At 40.3% G+C, this 22,749-nt stretch overlaps 1 protein-coding gene and 1 non-coding gene across 2 annotated transcripts in view; one reads left to right on the top strand and one right to left on the bottom strand.

Moving 5' to 3' along the window:
- Positions 1–22,749, bottom strand: part of PHF20 (PHD finger protein 20) — a 143,937-nt gene that overhangs the window by 108,522 nt on the left and 12,666 nt on the right. The window contains exon 2 of the mRNA XM_021689055.2: positions 13,022–13,136. Within this exon, the coding sequence (XP_021544730.1) occupies positions 13,022–13,104 (83 nt within the window). The 5' untranslated portion in view covers positions 13,105–13,136. The remainder of the gene's footprint in view (positions 1–13,021; positions 13,137–22,749) is intronic.
- On the top strand, positions 4,256–4,387 carry LOC123326128. Its single transcript, XR_006540907.1, has one exon.

The raw sequence follows: 22,749 nt of genomic DNA, 5'->3' as shown, positions 1-22,749 counted from the left end.
AGGTGTTCCCCTTATCCTGTAAGTTGTGATGCTTATAAGAATCTATATATGTGTTAAAACTCATAGGCATGTATGCCAAAAAAAGGAGGAATTTTACTGTATGTATATAAAAATAACTTAAAATGTAGAAAATTATACTGCAGGAGTATTAAAAAGGAACTCACAGTGGTGCCTGGGTGGCTCAGTCAGTTAAGCGTCCAACTGTTGGTTTCAGCTCAGGTAATGATCTCAGGGTCATGGAGCCTGCGTAAGATTCTCTCTCCCTACCCCCTCTAAAATTAATTAATTAATTGATTGATTAAAAATTGAATTTTAGAAATAAAACAAAGATTTTCAAAATAAGAGAAAAGGCAAAAAAAATCAAAATATAAATTACAAAATATTAAATTTAAATTGGAAATACCAAAATGAACTCACAACTTCTCAAAAATTTTATTTCTTAGCTCTATCCACTGAAAAGACCTAAAAGCAGTAACATTCTAGCAGCAATAAACACACCCAGTGCCCAGAGCTTTACTTCTAAACACTACTTCCACCTAAAAGGAATTAGGCTCCTTGGAAAAATGACGGACTCCAGGGAGGATGACATGGGCAAAATAAATGTGGGCCTTCTAAGTAGTGCCTGAAAAAAAGAAAATACTCAAGGACTAATAGAAGTGTGTCAAAAGAACAAAAAACCCGGTTTAAAGGGCCTCCCACTAGCTAAATTTGAGATAATTTTAGCACCAAAGAGAGTAATTAATGTATCTGACTACAACACCACACTAAATAATCTGAGTTTTGGTGATCCTTAAAAATTAAAAAAGAAAGGGACACCTGGGTGGCTCAGTCAGTTAAGCATCTGCCTTCAGTTCAGGTCATGATCCCAGGGTCCTGGGATGGGAGTCCCGCATCGGGCTCCCTGCTCAGTGGGGAGTTTGCCACTCCCCCTGACTGTACTCTCTCTCTCTCTGTCTCTCTCTCTCTGACAAATAAATAAATAAAAATTTAAAAAACAAAAAAGGAAAAAAAAAGCTCTTCTTGCAAAAGAATGGCGCTAATATAAAGCAAATGACAGAGGTAAAAAATCACTGTTCTTCCATTTCCCGTGTGATAACTGATTCAGGCAAGGATTATCAACAGATGCTGAAATCATTAGGTAAATGGTGTGGGTTAATAGGATACTGACATGTACCAAAGCATCCCCACAAATTATTTACTACTTCCACAGAGAAAAATATACCTTTAAAATGTTGAGAGATGACAATCACCACCTTATCTAAGTGATACATGGAACAGTGGACACCCTACCTTTGTGTGTCCCTGATGTGATATAATATGAAACACACACCATAACCAATGGAACATTCTGCAAACAAATGTTAATTCTGATTTCTAGACCTAACTTCCAGCTTACACGAAATATATAAAAAGAATACAAGCAAGGGAAATTCACCATGAGAAAACAATGTGACCAACCCAGCATGTGGAATATTCTATAAAACAACTGTTCAGAACTCTTAAAAATAAATAAATTGGGGCACCTGGGTAGCTCAGTAGGTTAAGTGTCTGCCTTCAGCTCAGGTCATGATCCCAGGGTCCTGGGATGGAGCCCTGCGTCAGGCTCCCTGCTTAGTGGGGAGCCTGCTTCTCCCTCTCCCCCTGCCCCTGCTCATGCTTCCTCTCTCTTTCTCTCTCTCTCTCTCACTCTCTCTCTAATAAATAAGATCTTAAAAAAAAAAAATGTAGGGACACCTGGCTGGCTCTCAATCAGAAGAACATATGGCTTGTGACCTCAGGATGCTGAGTTTGAGCCTCATGGTGGGTGTAGAGATTACTAAAAAAATAAACATAGAAAAATAAAATAAAAGTAGATTCTCTTCCATTAAAAAAAAAAAAGTAATGTGCCAATCTTGATTGATCTCGATTTTGAAAAATGACATTCTTGGAACAAGAGGAAAATCTGAATATGGTTTAGATACTACATGTAACATTACTGCTAATTATGATTAATTACATTATAAAAAGTATATAAATCAAATTGGGTAAATATGTTAACAATTTGTGAATACAGGTGGAAGGTACAGTGTTTATTATACTCTTCTTTCAACTTTTCATTATGTTTGAAAATTTTCATAATAAAAAGCTTGAACCTCATTTACTTTAGGATCCCTTTCAAAATAAGAACAAATAATCCAAGGAGTCACAAGTTAAAAATCAAAAGGAAATAAGTGATAAAGAGTTAGACCCTAACCCCCACAACTACATCTTACCTCAACGAACTAAAAGCTCAATATGTGGCTCCACCCTGAAGAAATACTACTTATTGTAATGTAAACAAATCACTTTCTCAGGGTGAAAACAAAACCACTAAAGATAATAAGATAATAAAACAAATTCTCCATGATTTTTCAAAGCACTCAATGTCAATATCTAACCAATTAAATGTCCAGTCCTCTGCATTAGGAATTCATATGAACGTTATCAGAATATGTTTTTTTAAAATTTAGGAGTCAGGGGGGCGCCTGGGTGGCTCAGTCGTTGAGCGTCTGCCTTCGGCTCAGGTCGTGATCCTGGGGTTCCTGGATCGAGCCCCGCATTGGGTTCCGTGCTCAGCAGGAAGCCTGCTTCTCCCTCTCCCACTCCCCCTGCTGGTGTTCCCTCTCTTGCTGTGTCTCTCTCTATCAAATAAATAAATAAAATCTTAAAAAAAAATTTAGGAGTCAGGGCACCTGGGTGGCTCAGTCAGTTAAGTGTCCGACTCTTGATTTTAGCTCAGGTCATGATCTCAGGGTTCTGAGATGGAACTCCACATTAGGCTCTGCACTCAGCGGGCAGTCTGCCTGAGATTCTCTCTCTCCCTCTCTCTCTGGCCCTCCCCAACTAGCACACAAGAGCTCTCTCTATAAAATAAATAAACAAATATTTTTAAAAATAAAATGTAGGAGTTGGGAGAGAAAAATATTTATTTATTTATTTATTTATTTATTTAAAATTTAGGAGTCAGAAACATTTAACACTCTGGAGAATTCTGGTTATTTCAGAAAGGCTATGAACTCAGTCTATCTGGATTCAAATCCCAGTCCTAACCCTGTGTGACCTTGGGCAAATGACTTCATCTCTCTGAGTCTCCTCTGTCTTACTGATAAAATGAGGCAAATAATAGCACCCATACCTCACGGTACTGTTAAGTGGAAAATTAAGTTAGATAATCCATGAATTGCAGCACTACAACTTTAGACTTCTGGTCCTAAAACTTCTTATAAGCTGGCCATAATGTTTTCATTTTTTTTTTAACTTTATTTATTTACTTGAAAGAGAGAGAGAGCATGAGCAGGGGGGAGGAGAATAGGGAGAGGGAAAAGCAGACTCCCCAATGGTCAGGGAGCCCTATGAGAGGCCCCATTCCAGGACCCCGGGATCATGACATGAGCCAAAGGCAGATGCTTAACCGACTGTGCCACCCAGGAGCCCCTATAATGTTTTCATTTTTATAGTAGACATAATTAAGAAGAAAACTAGTGGCTGTACTTTTCTAGTAATATGGAATACAAATTCTTCCACAGGAATGATCCTATCTAATCCACATAATCCAATTATAATTCCCCATTTTGCCTACATGCAAACTGGGACTGGGAAAAGTAAAGTAACTTGACCAAGTAAACTCAGCTAGTAATTAAAGCATATGAAACTCTAATCCAGAATTCATCACCCTCAATTACAAGCATTTATCAGTACACCAAATAAGGGCTTAACATTTGTAGAAATACTTACAACCTGAAGTTCACAGGCTTGGCTGTTGATTTTCTATATTTCTGTTTGGAAAGGCATTCAAGGTAGCCAACTTATCTGACTGTGACTCAAGGACAATTGGATTTCTCTGTGTAGTCACCTGCACCCAAAGGGACCTAGCTATCCAACCCTGAGAACTGATCCTATAGCACTGATACTCCACCCCCAAAAAACTCTGCTTTTGCCCAAATGTTTGCTGTAGCTTTACTTATGGCTCCAGTCTCACCTTTTCTGAACAGCCTTTCCCACCTCCCCAGGCTGACCAAGCTCATCCTTCCCTGGGCCTATACATATTCCTTCCCTTAGCCCCATTCACATTCCTCTAAAACCAGGCCACTCTAGCCACAAGCAGGTCCCTCTGTCCCCCTAAGAAGATCTGTTCCCCTGAAGACACCAAAAGTGGGCAGGACAGCATTCTATTCACTGCCCGACATAGAGCTTGCTAAATTACCATGAAGTGAGTAAATAAGTAAAAAATTTGAAGGGCCTCTCTCCTATGAGGCTATGTGGGGGTCCCTTTTCTCCTTAGCCAGGGTTAGAGGTCAAGATCAGCCTTTGAGGATCATTGTTGGAGCTGCCACAAGCTGGCAGTCTTGTTTTCCTGCCTTAGACATCTGTAGTTGCTGGGAGTCCCCACTTGATCTATATCAGTCATGCTGACCCCACAGGCAGACTGGAGTCTGAAATGGCAGCACTGGGCATGGGGCTTCTGGCTGTCCTTAGATAGTGCCAGGCTCTCATTAGCTGATCCTGGCCTGTGTTGCCCCAAAAGTAGCTTGGCCCCCTGCCTGCCCCATAGGCAACACCTAACAAACACACCTAGACAGGGTCCATACTGGACGGCAAGGTGCGGGGTGGCGAGGAAGAGCCATGAGCAGGTGCTGGAGAAGTAGCACTGCAGGCACTGGGGCAAGGAGGTCAGACCTGACACGTGGTACACCAGCCACAAACACAAGCCCTGCTTCCAAGCAGTTAGCTGTGTCTAATCGGACAGCACAGGCTGCAAGTGAGAAGCTTTCTATCAGCTTCCAAATAATGTTTTAGAAAAGATTTCAAGTTCTAACAGCTTTTCTTCACTAATAAAAGTTCTGAAAACATCTTATTTTCTTCTAAAAGCAATAAACTACTTTCTGTGGAACTGTGAAAAAAAACAAATAAATGACTGGAAGCAGGGGTGCCTGAGTGGCACGGTTGGTTGAGCATCCAACTCCTGGGTTTGGGCTCAGGTCATGATCTTAGGCTTGTGAGATCAAGTCCCAAGCTCTGTGCTCTGCGTGGAGTCTGCTTGAGATTCTCTTTCTCCTTCTCCCTCTGCTCTTCCCACTTTCACTTTCTCTCTCTAAAAAATAAATTAAATAAATCTTTACAAACAAATTGGAAGTTGGGGCACCTGGGTGGCTCAGTCAGTTAAGCATCTACCTTGAGCTCAGGTCATGATCTCAGGGTCCTGGGATCAAACCCTGCTTCTCCCTCTCCCTCTGCTGCTCCCCTGCTTGTGCTCTCTTGCTGTCAATTAAGTAAATAAAATCTTTTCAAAATAAATAAATAAAATTTAAAAATAAAAAAATGGAAGCAAAAAGTTCTACAAAGGTAGAATAACCATCTGAAATATAGTTTATCCACTTGAGAACAGATATCTATTACATTATACCATAATAACTAAAAAAATAAAAGAATATATAAAAATCTTATGTACACATAGATCATGCCTATTTTATTTGTATTTATTTATTTACTTATTTATTTATTTGAGAGTGAGAGCATGCACCCGCGTGGAGGGGCAAAAGGGGAGAGAGAGAGACAAGCGGACTCTGACCTAGATTCAATTCCACGACCATGAGATCATGACCTGAGCCAAAATCAAGAGTCTGACGCTTAACCAACTGAGCTACCAAGGTGCCCCGTGCCCATTTTAACAGAATTGTTTTAGGCAATCTCTACACCCAACGTGATGTGGGGCTCAAACTCACAACCCAAGATCAAGAGTTGTATGCTCCACCAACTGAGCCAGGTGGCCACCCCATGATCATGCCTATTTTATATATAAGCAATTACAAAAAAGACTACCTTGTTAGGTTGGTAAAATTACAAGTAACTTTTTCATATGGTACTATTTACTATATAAATAATGTTATATTGCTAGCATACTTGAAAAAATATGACATAAGCATAAATAAAATCAAGATAATTAACTTAAGGAAATGAAAATAGCAGAACACTAACTATTAAAGAATTTGAGGGGTACCTGGGTGGCTTAGCCAGTTATGGGTCTGACTCTTGATTTCGACTCAGGTCATGATTTCAGGGTTGTGAGATCAAGCCCCACATCACGCTCCATGTGGAGCCTATTCAAGATTCTCTCTCTCTCCCTCTCCCTCTGCTCCTCCTCACCTAATAAAATAATAAAACTTTTAAAAAGTGGGGCGCCTGGGTGGCTCAGATGGTTAAGCATCTGCCTTCGGCTCAGGTCATGATCCCAGGGTCCTGGGATCGAGTCCCGCATTGGGCTGCCTGCTAGGCGGGGAGCCTGCTTCTCCCTCTGCCTCTGCCTCTTTCTCTCTCTCTCTCATGAATGAATGAATGAATGAATGAATGAATGAATGAATAAGTAAATAAATAATTAAATAAAAACTTTTAAAAAGTAAAGTATTTGATTTGAAGCCTAAAATTTATTTTTACCAAAAGGAGTACTGGCCGGATGCCTGGGTGGCTCAGTCAGACGGGCATCTGCCTTCGGCTTAGGTCATGATCTCAGGGTCCTGGGATCAAGCCCCGCATCAGGCTACTTGCTCAGCAGGGAACCTGCTTCTCCCTCTGCCTGCTTGTGCTCTGACAAATAAATAAATAAAATCTTTAAAAAAAAAAAGGGTGGGGTATTGGCAAGATTTAGTAAAGCTTCAAGAAACTGTTCCAGATGGGGCACCTGGGTGGCTCAGTCAATTAAGCACATGACTCTTGGTTTTGGCTTAGGTCCCAATCTCAGGGTCCTGGGATCAACCCCCGCATAGAGTTCTGAACTCAGCGCAGTCTGCTTTCCCCTCTCCCTCCCCCTCTGCTCCTCTACCCACCTCCACACACGTGCACGTGTGCTCTGTCTCTCTCAAATAAATAAATAAAATCTTAAAAAAAAAAAACTAGGGGCACCTGGGTGACTCAGTCATTAAGCGTCTGCCTTCGGCTCAGGTCATGATCCCAGGGTCCTGGGATCGAGCCCCACATCAGGCTCCCTGCTCTGCGGGAAGCCTGCTTCTTCCTCTCCCACTCCCCCCGCTTGTGTTCCCTCTCTCGCCGTCACTCTCTCTGTCAAATAAATAAATAAAATCTTAAAAAAAAAAAAAAAACTGTTCTGGCGCCGGGGTTGGGGAGAGAGAATAAACTACCTCATTTCCTAAGACTCCTATTAACAACAGACTGAAACTACAAAGGATGGTGCAAGAAAAGATCAAAACCAAAAGTACTAGTGAACATGGATATCAAAATCCCAAATAAAATATTAGCAAACTTAATCCCATAATTTATTATATAAATGACCTAGTAGGGTCTATCCAGGCATGCAGGCAAGAACTGTTCAACATTAGAAAATCTACTAATGCCATATACTATACTAATACACTGAAAAGACAAAAATGTATACAGTGAATTAATTAGATGTCCAGAAAACATTAGATGAAACTCAACAGTCACTCAGGCTAGGGGGAAAAAAACAAAAAAAACAAAAACAACTTCCAGCAGACAAAGAAGAATCTACTTTAATCTGATTAAACAATCTACCATGATCTTAACATTAAACATCATACTTAATGATGAGCCGTCACATGTGCTCCTGTTAATCAAACAATAAGACACAGAAGACCACTATCAGCACTACCATTTAACACCATGCCGGTGTGGTCCTGGTCAATGAAAACTGGAGAGAGAGAGAGAAGGAAAGAAAACGCAGCAAAGATGGAAGGAAGAAAAAGAAATAAAAAGCATAAGGATTGGAAAGTAAGAGGCAATATACCTGTTTGCATATATATGACAGTCTATGTAGAAAATCCAGAAGAACTAATAGGACAAGTAAGAAAATGCAGCAAGGTTTCTGGATACAAGTTTAGCATACAAAATTTAACAGCAGTAAACCCTCACATATCCACCACTTACCACCACTTTTGTTTTCTCTACCTCCCACCCTTTCGTCCCTTCATATTATCTTTGAAGTCTCAGATAACAAATGATTTTATTCATAAATATCAGTATGTAATCTCTAAAAAACGAGGACTTTTTTTTTTTTAAGATTTCACTTATTTACTTGGCATAGAGAGAGACACAGCGAGAGAGGGAACACAAGCAGGGGGAGTGGGAGCGGGAGAAGCAGGCTTCCCGAGGAGCAGGGACTCCGACGCGGGGCTCGATCCCAGGACCCTGGGATCATGACCTGAGCCAAAGGCAGATGCTTAACAACTCAGCCACCCAGGCACCCCTAAAAAATGAGGACTTTTTAAAAAACATAGCTATAGGGGCGCCTGGGTGGCTCAGTCATTAAGTGTCTGCCTTCGGGGGCGCCTGGGTGGCTCAGTCGGTTAAGCGACTGACTGCCTTCGGCTCAGGTCATGATCCCAGGGTCCTGGGACCGAGTCCCACATCGGGCTCCCGGCTCAGCAGGAAGCCTGCTTCTCCCTCTCCCACTCCCCCTGCTTGTGTTCCTGCTCTCGCTGTCCCTGTCTCTGTCAAATAAATAAATAAAATCTTTAAAAAAAAAAAAAAGTGTCTGCCTTCGGCTCAGGTCATGATCCCAGGGTCCTGGGATCGAGCCCCACACTGGGCTCCCTGCTCTGCAGGAGGCCTGCTTCTCCCTCTTCCACCCCCTCTGCTTGTGTTCCCTCTCTCACTGTGTGTCTCTCTCTGTCAAATAAATAAATAAATAAATCTTTAAAAAAAAAATAGCTATATCATTTCCATATCTAAGAGTTAACAATGATGCTTTAATATCATTAATCAATGTTCAAATTTCCAACAATCTCATAAATGTCATAAATCTTTTTTTAGCAGTTGCTTTTAAACTATGATCTCAGTAGGATGCCTGGGTGGCTCAGTCAGTTAAACTATGAGCTCAGTAAAGTTCACACATTGAATTTGGTCAACAACAACAAAACTCAACAGCATTACTAAACACCACCAATAACCAAAGAGAAAATGTAATATAAAAAGATCCAGGGATGCCTGGGTGGCTCAGTAGGTTGGGCATCGACTCTTGGTTTCAGCTCAGGTCATGATCTCAGGGTCGTGGGATCAAGCCCCACATGGAGCCCCATGCTCAGCACAGAGGCTGCTTGAGATTCTCTGTCTCTGTCCTCCCCCCACTCACACACACATTCTCTCCTCCCTCTCTCTCTCTCAAATAAATACAATCTTAAAAAAAGATCCATTTACAAGGGGTACCTGGGTAGCTTAATCAGTTAAGCGTGGGACTCTTAATTTCAGCTCAGGTCATGATCTCGGAGTTGTGATCTCAGGGTCGTGAGACTAAGTTCAGGGTGGGGCTCTGCACTGGGCATGCAGCCTGCTTAAGATTCTCTTTTCCTCTCCCTCTGCCCCTCTCCCCCTACTCACGCATGCAAGTGTGTGCTCTCCAATAAAAGAAAAGAGATCCATGCACAGAAGCAACAAACACTAGAAGGTACTTAGGAGTAAGTCTAATAGATAACATGCAAAAGCTTTATGGAGGTTATAAAACATTACTTAAGTTTATAAAGGAAAATGTGAATAAGTACAAAACATAATATTTTAGGGCACCTGCGTGGCTCAGTCGGTTAAGCATCCGACTCTTGATCTCTGCTCAGGCCATGATTTCAGGTTCCTGGGATCCAGCCCTGTGTCAGGCTCCTTACTCAGCGGGGAATCTGCTTAAGGGTTCTCTCTCCCTATCCCTCTGCCCCTCCCCCTGTTCACACCCTCTCGCACATGCACGTTCTCTCTTTCTCTCTAAAATAATTTTTAAAATAAAATAAAAATTCACATTAAAAGTAGAGGTCTACACCTGAAACTAATGTAACACTGAATGTCAATTATACTTCAATTTTTAAAAAAATAAGAGTAAAGGTCTAAGAATACAACAAAGCACAAAGGGGCAAAATCTGCCTTAACAGCTATCAAGACTTACTTTAAAGCAATGTGAATTAGATAATGTGTTGCTATTAGCACCAGAGTAAATATATTAATAGAATAGAATGAAGAGCTAAGAAGAGACCATGTTATGTATGGGACTTGGTATATAGAAGTGGTATTACAGGGCGCCTGGGTGGCTCAGTTGGTTAAGCGACTGCCTTCGGCTCAGGTCATGATCCTGGAGTCCCGGGATCGAGTCCCGCATCGGGCTCCCTAATCGGTAGGGAGTCTGCTTCTCCCTCTGACCCTCCTCCCTCTCATGCTCTCTCTCATTCTCTCTCTCAAATTAAAAAAAAAAAAAGAAGAAGAAGTGGTATTACAGATCAGTGGGGAAAGACTGTCCTATAAACGATGTTGGGGCAACTGATTATTTAAATCGTGAATAAAAAAATTAGACCAAGTTCATCCCATACATGAGATCAGTTCTAGGTAAATAAAGATCAAAATGTGAAAAGCAAAACTTTAAAACTTTTAGAAGAATTCAGGAGAGTATTGTGTGCCATGAAAGATACCAGAAACAAACTGAAAAGACAAGCTACAGACTGGAGGAAGATTTGTGCAACACAAACCAACAAATAATTAGAATCCATAACATATTAGTAAAACCCGAATAAATCACTCAGAAAAGACAAATAGGAAAGAGCAAGTCAGAGAACACACATATTAGAAAATGCTCAACCTCATTAGAAGTATGGGCAACATAGAATAAAACAATGTTTCATAACCGACAGATTGGCAAAACCAGAAAGTCTGTAAAAAGCAAGGATTGATAAGGACATGGAAAAACAGGAAGTTTTATGCACTACTGTGGGGGTGTAATTTAGTAGAAGCATTCTGGAGACAAACTTGGCAATTTCCAGTAAAACTGAAAATGTGTATAACATATTACTCAACAAATTCACTGGAATAGGGCTTATCAAACAGCAGTTCATGACCCATTAGATTATAAAACCAAATTAATGATTCTAGACCAGCAATACTGCATATGTTCAGGAAACATACATACAACATAGAGGGAAAACATCAGAATACAATGCATGTCCTAAGGTTAAGGACTGTTTCTAAAAATTTTTGCTTCAGTTAAATTTATATGTGTATATGGATGGGTACTACACTGGATTTAAAAATATTTCTTACTATAAGTTGCCATAAAAAAAGGTTTGAAAGCTACTGCCCAAGAAGTATTCTTGCAAACGGACACACAAAAAAGTCATTTACAGAGATGTTCACAATAGCACTGTGTTAGCTTTTTTTAATTTATTTATTCTTTTTAGTAATCTTTACACTAACGTGGGGCTCGAACTCATGACCGTAAGATCAAGAGTGGCACACTCTTCTGACTGAGCTAACCAGGCACCCCAGCAACACTATGTTTGAAGTGGAAAAACTGGAGGGGCGCCTGGCTCCCTAAGTAGGTACAGCATGTGACTCTTGACCTCCTGGTTATTAGTTCAAGCCCCACATTGGGCCTAGAGCTTACTTTAAAAATAAATAAAGTGAAAAACTGGAATATAAATGTCTATCAGTAGGAGACTGGATAAAGAAAATATATATATTTTTTAATATGGTATATTCATACAACGGAACTCTATACAGAAGTTAGGATGAGTATCTTATGTATCAGTATGGGTAAATCACACAAACATTAAGCTAAAGAAAAGAAACAATATAATAAAACTTACATTCATTTTTAAAATACCTAAAATGATTCTAACTATTATTTATGAATACATGTATATAGTAAAAATGTAAAAACATGGACAGAAAGGATACAACCAACTTCGGGATGCTGGTTGCCTCTATGGAACACAGAAGGGGAATTGAATTGGTAAGGTATAAAAGATACTTGCATTAAATCAGAAATGTTTTATGTCCTTAATTTTTTAAACATAAATATAATAAAACAAAAATGTTTTATTTATTCTGAGTGATATTAATTTATTAATAAATCTTAAATTTTTACATACTAATTCATTTTATTAACATTTATTAATATTTATTTATTCTGAGTGATAAGCATACAGATTATTTTATGGCTAGCTGTACTTTACTTTTTCTATATTTTAATTTTTTTCCACATTTTTAAAAAGAATTCTTCCCTTGATTAAGCTGCCTTAAAAAGAGCTGAGGGAAAACAAAAAAGGGAAATAATTATAGATAATACAAACAGCCTAAAACAACTAGGTGTTCAAAATGTCCATAATTCATATATCAAATCTTCTAGCCCCAAAAGGCAGCAGAGACATTTCCTGCCCCAGCCAACATTTTCCTGCTTCTCTTTTCCCCTCTCTTCTCTTCCTACACCCCAGGAATTGGTCAGCTTATTTTGAGAAAACTCCCCAAAAGGACTACACTCTTCCTTAGGAAAACTCAGAAAGGCTTGAGTTCTGAAACCCCCACCTTTACCTTAAGCATTAACAAATGACCAAATTCTAGGCCGTTCTTAACAACAACCATCATTTTACAGTTGGTAAGGAAGGCCTTTCTCCACATATTCTATTATTTGATTCTCAGAAAAACTCTCAGGTTGATATTACTACTACCCACACATTTATAGATGAAGTTGATGCTCAAAATAGTAATTACCACCCAGAGTTCACAAGTCAATGACAAGTAAGGACTACAACCCCTCAGTACTAAATTTAATCACCCCTACAGAATGACTACATTTCAACCATAACACACACCCAGAAAACAGGAGGGGTTGTTCACAACACACAAACTATTCCAATCTAATACCTTTCCTTCATTCTTCCATCCCTGATCTTTCCGCTCTTCTTCCAGACAGGCAGCCAAGAGCAAGAGAGCTGGCACTTTTAACTCTTCCCTGCCCTGTAGCCATCCATGCTTCTTTCTCCCATCACTCCACCCCCCCCAAACAGGCAGAAAGGGGAAACAAGTATTAACAAGTAGTCACTGGATGGTCTCCATGACAGAAGGATCCCAGCACCAAAAAGAAAGGACATTTCCACAGCTCTAGGCTTAAGTCTCCTTCTACCTTCCAAGAGTCAGGGAGCAAGAAAACATTACAGCAAAGCCCAGGCTACCCCTCTTTATCAGTGCTAGCAGAAGGATTTTAATTAACAGAAAAATGTAAAAGTACCAGTTTTTTAATCGGTCCCGGGCTTCCAACTGGGCTCCCACTTCAAAGCTGATTCCTCGTCTGTTAGGTGGATGCTTTGTCATTTTCAGTCATCAGCGGGGCTGCCTTTATTCTCCTGAAAAAGCCAATTAAATATTTATGAAACTTAGGCAAAGTCTGCCCAGAGTGTAGCATCACTCACTACACATAAAAGACAAACAGGCATTATTCAAAACAAAAAGCTCCAGGAAACCCTGCCAGTGGCTTCTTTCAAGCCTGCTCTCATCCTAACACAGGTGTGCCCTCCACTGGCTCCTCCTTCTCTATTATGCAGTATCCTGTAGTTCCAGGAACCTTGAGGAGACCCCCACTTAACAATGCTGACCAAGGGCTCACTTAAAGGGGCACCCCTCAGAACTCCAAAAAAAAATAATTGATCTCCAGGTTAAATACAATCATTTGCTAATGCATTCAACAAGTATCTGCTTAAAGACTAGAAAAACGGTCAAGACCAAAAGAGACAGAGTTCCTGTCCTCATGAAGCCTCTAGTCCACGGGGCAAGACAAAAAAGTAGCCAATAAACAGATGAATAACTACAAGCTGCAACTCTTATGAATTTTAAGTAATACAAAAGAAATAAACAAAAGCTGAGACACTGATTTCTGGCCCTATTTGCGAGGCTGGACAAGGAAGAACTATACGTTCTTTGTTCTATTTATATTTTCTGCCTCTTGTCTTCATTCTGACAATTTATATTTTCCTAAGTAATTCTTTATCAAATCTTTGGATACTGGATTGGTGGTCATTTTCTATATGAATAAAATTTATCTTTAGGGATCAGAGGTGGTTCTGATGGAAAATGTAGCCACTCTGAGCTCTTGGGGCACTTAAGCAGGCCACATTCACACAGCAAGCTACCTCAAACAGCATTTTCCCCCACTCAACTTTGGGTCCCAAAAGCTTATACTGCCCAAGTAACACCAGAGCACTGCCAAGGCACCATCTGCCTCATACCAGAAATGTATCTTTGCAATGGACTGACTGAATGTGGAAAAATCACACAAGTGGATCCTCATATCTGATGTGTAATGCCATCACATCTTAGAAAAAATTTGTTTGCAGTACATTACATGAAAAGGCAGGATTCCAAATTACACCACTTTGAGCTCACATTAAAACTTATCTATGTTTGGGACACCTGAGTGGCTCCGTCAATTAAGCATCCAACTCTTGGTTTCAGCTCAGGTCATGATCACAGGAGCCTGGGATCAAGCCCCATGTTGGGCTCCCCCTCACCCTACCCCTCCCCCCACCCGTGCACACTCTTTCTCTTTATAAAATAAATTAAATAAATCTTTAAAACCCATGTGTGTTTAGGGGCACTTGGGTGGCTCAGTCGGTTAAGCATCATACTTGATTTCGGCTGAGGTCATGATCTCAGGGTCATGAGATTGAGCCCCCCATCAGGCTCTGCACTGGGTGTGGAGCCTGCTTAAGATTCTCTCTCCCCCTCGCCCTCTGCCCCTCCCCCTGCTCGTGCGTTCTTTCTCTCTCTCAAATAATAAATTCTTTAAAAAAAAAAAAGGGGGCGCCTGGGTGGCTCAGTTGGTTAAGCGATTGCCTTCGGCTCAGGTCATGATCCTGGAGTCCCGGGATCGAGTCCCGCATCGGGCTCCCTGCTCAGCAGGGAGTCTGCTTCTCCCTCTGACCCTCCTCCCTCTCATGCTCTCTGTCTCTCATTCTCTCTGTCTCAAATAAATAAATTAAAAAAAATCTTAAAAAAAAAAAAAAGGAGGCTGGTAGAAAAAACAGGTTGTAGGTGATTGTTCTTTTCCTTTTATTTATTAATTTCTTTTAAGTAATCTCTACATCCAACATGGGACTTGAACTCACAACCCTGAGATCAAGAGTCACATGCTCTACCAACTGAGCCAGCCAGGTGCCCCTGTTCTTTTCCTTTTAAACAGTTTCATAGCGGGGCGCCTGGGTGGGTCAGTCATTAATTGTCTGCCTTGGGCTCAGGTCATGATCCCAGGGTCCTGGGATCAAGCCCCGCATCGGGCTCCCTGCTTGGCGGGAAGCCTGCTTCTCCCTCTGCCTCTGCTGCTCCCCCTGCTTGTGTTCCCTCTCGTGCTGTCTCTCTCTGTGTCAAATAAATAAATAAAATCTTAATAAATAAACAAACAGTTTCATAGGGACACCTGGGTGGTTCAGTTGGTTAAGCGTCTGCTCTCGGCTCAGGTCATGATCCTGGGTTCCTGGAATCAAGTCCCATGTTGGGCTCCTTGCTCAGCGGGAAGCCTGCTTCTCCCTCTGCCTGCCACTCCCCCTGCTTGTGCTCTCTCTCTCAAATAAATAAAATCTTTTTTAAAAAAAGTTTCATAAACTTAAAGATTTTCACAATAGAAATTTTCCATAAAGAAAAAAAAAACATGCAATTTGAAGGATGAACTATCCACTAAACAACCAATTCAGAAGGGCTGATACCGGGGAACACACAAAGCAAGTCAAATGAAGGCAGGAATGGTTGACAGTTGTATTAACATTCTAATAAACTGAAAAGTTATTATGTTAAGAAGGAGTGTCTCCAGTATAAGGACCCTAGGAAAGGGAGAGTCAGAGGTCTGACTGGCTTTACCTAACACTCTCCAGGAAAATGAGATATCAAATCTGCTGAGTAAATCCAATCAGTCTAAGTTTTCATTTTGGGGGCACCTGGGTGGCTCAGTCGTTAAACGTCTCTGTCTTCGGCTCAGGTCATGATCCCAGTGTCATGGGATGGAGCCCCATATCAGGTTCCCTGCTCAGCAGAGAGCCTGCTTCTCCCCTCCAGCTTCCCCTGCTTGTGTTCCTCTCTTGCTGTCTGTCAAATAAATAAATAATCTTTTAAAAAAAAAGTTTTCATTTTGGCTTGACAAATACCACCTCAAATTACTTATCTTTTTATCCCTGATTTCATGCATAAGTAATACACAGATTAATCGTTTGGCCTCCCAGATTATATGAAAAAGTAATGCCAGGGCTGCCTGGCTGGCACAGTAGGTAGAGCATGCCGCTCTTGATCTCAGGATTGTAAATTCGAGCCCCACGTTGGATATAGAGATTACTTAAAAATTAAAAAATTTAAAAAAAAGAAAAATAAGAAGTGATGCCAAACAAGAAGAAAGGCAGAGTGGCACTGAACACTCACTGAGCTACTACTATTTTCAGACCTTATGCCCGGGGACAGCTCCCTTTTATATAGGCTATGTATCTAATGTAATGGGATTAAATGCTTGGCCTTGAATCCCCAGATCCACCCCATACTAGCTGAATGAATTTGGGTAAATTACTTAACCCCTCTGAATTTGTTTCCTCTCCTTAAAAGGGGTTAGTGGTGATAACGGTACCTATCTCCAGGCAGTGGGTGTGAGGATTAAATGAGATAATCCATTTAAGGGGCACAAGACTGGTACAAAGTAAGGACTATAAAGGAATTATTAGCTGTTAATAATTCTATTATTACAAATGAGGAAATTATGCTTAAAGTAATTTGGCTAAGGTTCAGGTGCTAAGTGACAAGCCCCAGAACAAAAGCTCAGGTCTGCTTGATTTCTGAATTAATTCTTTCACCACACAAATTCTCCCCAGGTACCCTAGGAGGCCTTCCATTAAAATACAGGAGTGTGGAAGGAAGGCAGTAAATGAATGAAGATGAGCAAATTATTCCCAGTGCCTCAAAGAAGAAAAAAAAAAAAAGGAAAAGAAAGAAACAATTCCTCTTGAGGCTGAATTGTCAGGTCTTCCTTACCATGAACTAAAACCTGTTTCATTCTAACTCTGACCCACTTGTTTGAAGTTTCACTCTCTGGTACTGATGAGGGAGCAGAAGGCTAGCTGAAGACAAAGCATAAACTGACACCCTGCAACCTCTCCCCTCGCCTCCACTCCTGGGTGGGGTTAAGTGTGACATTCTTCCAGGAAGCTCCTAACTATCTTAATGTTAATGCTTTACTAGAAGGAAAAACATCCATAGCTTGAAAATAGCAAGGCCTCCAGGATCCTGAGAGTCTTCTTTAACATATGAAAGTCATTTTGGCCACCTTCCTTTTTCCTCGCCTCCCTCAACTCCCAAGTATATAATCAGCCACCCCTCACAACCCCAGCTCTTCCTGTCCAAGGGCCCTGTCCCCGTGCTTTAATAAAACCACCATTTTGCACCAAGGACGTCTCAAGAATCTTTCTTGGCGTTGGCTCCAGACCTCACCCCACCAAACCTCACCTACCTTCCTAAACTACATCAGTACAACAAAGAATAAGATGAAGGATTAATCTGGGCGCCTGGGTGGCTCAGTTGGTTAGGCGACTGCTTTCGGCTCAGGTCATGATCCTGGAGTCCCTGGATCGAGTCCCTCATCGGGCTCCCTGCTCGGCGGGGAGCCTGCGTCTCCCTCTGACCCTCCCCCCTCTCATGTGCTCTCTCTCTCTCTCATTCTCTCTGTCTCAAATAAATAAATAAAATCTTAAAAAAAAAAAAAAAGATGAAGGATTAATCTGACTTTAGTGTCCCATCCCCAATCTTCCCTCACTCCTCTGGGGTGGCAGCGTTTGTTATCACATTAAATCATTCAACAATTCATTAGTGAGTACTATCGGTAAGGCATTGTGCCGGAAATTAGGAATAAGAAATCCAATTTATAGTCCCAGCTTCAGTCCACCCACAACACAAACACTGGAAAGAGATGAACAAACTCTAGCAAGGGGAATGACACCCGAGAAATCATCTAAAAGTCTCAATTTAATTGTGGTGTTGTTTTTAAGTCAGCTCTACGCCAAACATGGGGCTTGAATTCACAAACCTGACATCGTAAGTCGCATGCTCTACGGATTTAGGCAGCCAGGCACCACAAAGTCTCAATTTAATTTGACAACAACATTAACAAATAAAAAAGAGTTCAAGACAGAAGCAGGAATTAAAAAAAAAAAAAAAAAAACGAGTTACCTAAGAAGTACCTTTTTTTTTTTTAACTTCTCACACTTAGTTTTAAACACAGATTGTTCTCAAGATGCCAAAGGGCCAAGATTCTGTAGCTTTCAACTTATCCATTCTTCAGGCCCTTAGCTTATTCTTCCAAATATCTCCAGCTTCCAGAATTAACAGTTAAAGGGAATACATTCAATAAGGACATGGAGGAAAACTAAGAGAAAAAAATCTTATGCAATCTCTATTTATAGAGGATCCCATTTTAAAGACCTTGACAGGCCTTTAAGTTATTCCTTTACATTTAAATTTTCCTACAATGGGAACCCACTGCCACAAAGGAGACATAAAGCCTTATTTCCTTAAGTACAGTATTCATAGTCAACGCTCCTGTTATTAGTAATAATGAAAGCTTTAAGTGTATGCTGTGTAATACTGTTTAAAAGGCACTTTCCGAAACTGGGGGAAAAGAGCTACAATGCATATGACAAGGAACTAACTTCCTATATTAACAAAGAGTGCACACAAACCAAGAACAAAGTCAACTTACTTAAAAGTGGGCAAAGTATAAGAACTGGCAGATTATTGGGGAGGGGGAGATAATGCAAAGGTCTAATAACATATTATACTCTATCTATATAACCTCACCCTAAATTAAAGGAAATACAAATCAAAGTAAAAAATTTTCAGTTCTAAGGCAAAAAAATTTAAAGGTTTTAAACACATAACCAGTGTTTGCAGGGATGAGGAGAAAAAAGCATCCAAATGCACTATTGGTAGAAGCATAAATTGGAAAAGCTTTTCTAGAGGCAACTTGGCACTATCTACAAAAATATACATGGGGCGCCTAGCTGGCTAAGTGGGAAGAGCGACTCTTGATCTCGGGGTCATAAATTCAATCCCCATGTTGGGAGTAGAGATTACTTAAATAAAAAATACACATATCTGCAACCCAGCAGTCCCATTGCCAGTAACTTACCCTACAGATACATACCCCAAAGTCTGCCAAATTACCTGTAACATGATCAATATAGCCCTGTAATTTCTGCAGCTAATATGTCCAACAAAAGAGACCTCGTTAAATGAATTATGGTTCATCTATACAACAGAATGTACAGCCATTAAAAGGAATAATGGCAGTCAGTAGATGCTGATATGGAGCCATCTGTAAGACATATTGTCAAGTAAAAAGGGCAGAGTATAGAGGCATGTGTATGGTATTATCCTTTCAATGTAAACATCTATTATAGCATATGCATAAAATTATTTCTTAAAAGGAACTACGAAACTGTTGTTTTTTAAAAAAAGATTTTATTTATTTATTAGAGAGAGAGTGAGAGAGGGGTGAGGGGCAGAGGAAGAAGCAGACCCCTGGCTGAGCAGGGAGCCCAATGCAGGGGTTAGATCCTGGAACTCCAGGATCATTACCTGAGCCAAAGGCGGACAATTAACTGACTGAGCCACCCTGGCGCCCGAGAACTAAGAAACTGTTTAAGTAGTTCCCTTAATGAGAGGAATGGAGCATGGAAATGTAACTTTTCATTTTTTATCTTACTATATTGTTCGAATTTTCTAACCTTAAGAATGTACTTTTTTTGTCGGCAGGGATTATCTAGTTGGTAAGATTTTAATTTGGGGTTACTTCTTTATTGCTTTTTTTTTTTTAATATTACTTAAATATACAAAAGTCCTTTCATTCTTACACTGTCTTACCAGACCTTCATAACTGCCAAGTGATCTAGTTAGAACTATACGTGATGTTCCCATGGCACACAAAGAAAACTGAGGTGCAGAGGAGCTAGCCGCTTCAGAGGTCCTCCGAAGCAGGAGATATCCTGGGATGCTGGGTGGCTCAGTCGGTTAATCATCACGTCATGTTCCCAGGGTCCTGGGACAGAGTCCCAAATTGGGGTCCTTGCTCAGCAGGGAGCCCACTTTTCCCTCTGCCTGCCGCTCCCCCTGCTTGGGCTCTCTCTCTCTGACAAATAAATAAATTTAAAAACCTTTAAAAAAAAACAAAAAGTGGGCGCCTGGGTGGCTCAGTTGGTTAAGCGACTGCCTTCAGCTCAGGTCATGATCACGGGGTCCTGGGATCGAGTCCCGCATCGGGCTCCCTGCTCTGCGGGGAGCCTGCTTCTCCCTCTCCCATTCCCCCTGCTTGTGTTCCCTCTCTCGCTGTGTCTCTCTCTGTCAAATAAATAAATAAAATCTTTAAAAAAAAAAAAAAAGCAGGAGACATCCCTCTTATAACATGTAACAGGATTTTCCCAAAAATACACAAATTACTTCTTAAAGGCCCTTCTTCTCTCCCCTACCAAAGTTCTTACTGTGCTTATTATATTCATGCATTTAGATATAAACATAATTTGAATACAGGCAAAGATTAAGTAATTGGATGCTTTAATATTGTGTCAGAATTATCACACCATTATATAACAAGCAAAAATATTTAATTTTTCAGAAAGGACAAAACCTAAGACTGGCCCAGCTGTGGGGAAACTGAACATCTGAACCACTGCCTAGGGCCCTGACCATGCCATCTTTTTATTATCTCAATCTGCAAGCAAGGAACAAGCTATAAAACTGCTTAGACACTTGGACTCAGTAACTTCAATGTGAAGAATACAGCCCAGGATAAAAATAAATCATTTGTAAAAACGAGAAAAAATACCTCAACATAATGATATAAGAATGTGCAATTTTGGGACGCCTGGGTAGCTCAGTCAGTCAAGCGTCTGCCTTCAGCTCAGGTCATGATCCCAGGGTCCTGGGATCGAGTCCCGCATCGGGCTCCCCGCTCTGCAGGGAGCCTGCTTCTCCCTCTGCCTCTGCCTCTCTCTCTCTCTATCTCTCATGAATAAATAAATAAAATCTTTTAAAATAAATAAATAAATAAGAATGCAATTTATGTGTCTAATAACATAGCTTCAAAATATACAAAGCAAGGGACGCCTGGGTGGCTCAGTCAGTTAAGCGGCTGCCTTCGGCTCAGGTCATGATCCCGGGGTCCTGGGATCGAGTCCCATGTCGGGCTCTCTGCTCTTCGGGAAGCCTGCTTCTCCCTGTACCCCTCCCCCTGCTTGTGTTCCCTCTCTCGCTGTGTCTCTCTCTGTCAAATAAATAAAATAAAAAAACAAAACAAAAAACAAAATATACAAAGCAAAATAGAAAAACAGACAAATCTACAAACATAGTGAGAAATCTCAATGTACTTCTCCCTGAAATTAATAGAAAGAGCAGACCAAAAAAAAAAAAAAAAATCGATATTGAACTAACTGAACATTTGAAGATTGTGATAAACAAGGATGCTGACTATCTCTTCCTCTAAACAGCACTGAACCCAAAGTCCTAGCCAGACTCACCCAAGGTCATTTGCAAGGACAAGGGTAAGAAGATAAATGGAGGCCACATTCTATCCTCCAACTGAGAAGTTTACCTTTATGAGGACAAAATAAAAAAGTAGAAAACTAATATTTTTATAGGACTTAAAATTGACAAAATATCAAAGATGATTAAATTTAATTATTATGGTACATATCTGGGTGTCTTGTTGATGGACTGGCCATGTTTGCATAAGTCATACAAGGAATGCATGAATTCATCAATTATTACATATTTATTCCATAAGATTATTTTTATAACTTTGTTTGCAAATTTCTCATGTTGTTATGGGTTAAGATTTTCATAGAATAGGTAACATTGAAAGTAATGATTTAAAGGATTAAAAAATATGATTGCATTCAAAGTATATAAATTTTAATATGTTTTTATAAGAAATAAAGAAAATGTAAAAAAAAAACAAGAAAAACAATAGCTCTTTAGATAAAACTCTGGGGAAACTAGATATAGTTCACATGTTTAAAAACAAGAGAATACTGGGGCACCTGGGTGGCTCAGTTGGTTAAGCATCTGACTCTTGATTTTCTTGATCTCAGGGTTGTGAGATCAAGCCTGCTTGGGATATTCTCTCTCTCTCTCTCTCTCTCTCTTTCCTCCTCCCCTCTCCCCCTGCCACTTCTGCTCTCTCTCAAACAAAAAAACAAAAAACCAAGAGAATATTTAAATAAAACCTAATGTAGTAGGATTATACTCTAAGCTCCATTAGGGAAAGGAATGACTGATGTTCAACAGATGCAAAATAAATGAACTAAAAAATAAAATGACAAGGATGTGAACTAACTTTACAAAAGAACAGACAGAAAATATCCTTAGGCAGACTAACAAGACCTACATAAAAAACATTTTTAATGATAATAACAATAGCTAACTCTACACATATAAGTCATGTAATCCTTACAGCAACTACAGAAGTAGCTACCATTATTAATCCTCACTGCAAAAATGAGAAACAGAGGAACAAAGGAAAGTTAGGGACATCCTAGGACACCCATATGGTAAGAGGCTGTGCCAAGATTTGAACCATAGGCCCTATGGCTCCAGATTCTCAACCACTACCACATATTTATGAGCTACATCTTTGAGTTCTTTCTTAATTCATCAAATGAGTATTAATAATGGCCCCAAAGGGCACCTGGGTGGCTCAGTGGTTAAATGTCTGGCTGCCTTCGGCTCAGGTCATGATCCCAGTGTTCTGAAATCAAGCCCCACATTGGGCTCCCTGCTCAGCGGGGAGCCTGCTTCTCCCTCTCCCACTCCCCCTACTTGTGTTCCCTCCCTGTGTATCTCTGTCAAATAAATAAATAAAATCTTTAAAAATAAATAAATAAAAATAAAATAATGGTCCCTATGTTGGATGCTATAAGAATTAGGTGAGAAAAGATGTACAAA

The sequence above is a fragment of the Neomonachus schauinslandi genome, chromosome 10 (assembly GCF_002201575.2).
Source record: "Neomonachus schauinslandi chromosome 10, ASM220157v2, whole genome shotgun sequence".
In the NCBI taxonomy this organism is placed as follows: domain Eukaryota; kingdom Metazoa; phylum Chordata; class Mammalia; order Carnivora; family Phocidae; genus Neomonachus; species Neomonachus schauinslandi.
The sequence above is the reverse complement of the archived record's forward strand: the minus strand, read 5'-3'. Positions and strand labels throughout refer to the sequence as shown.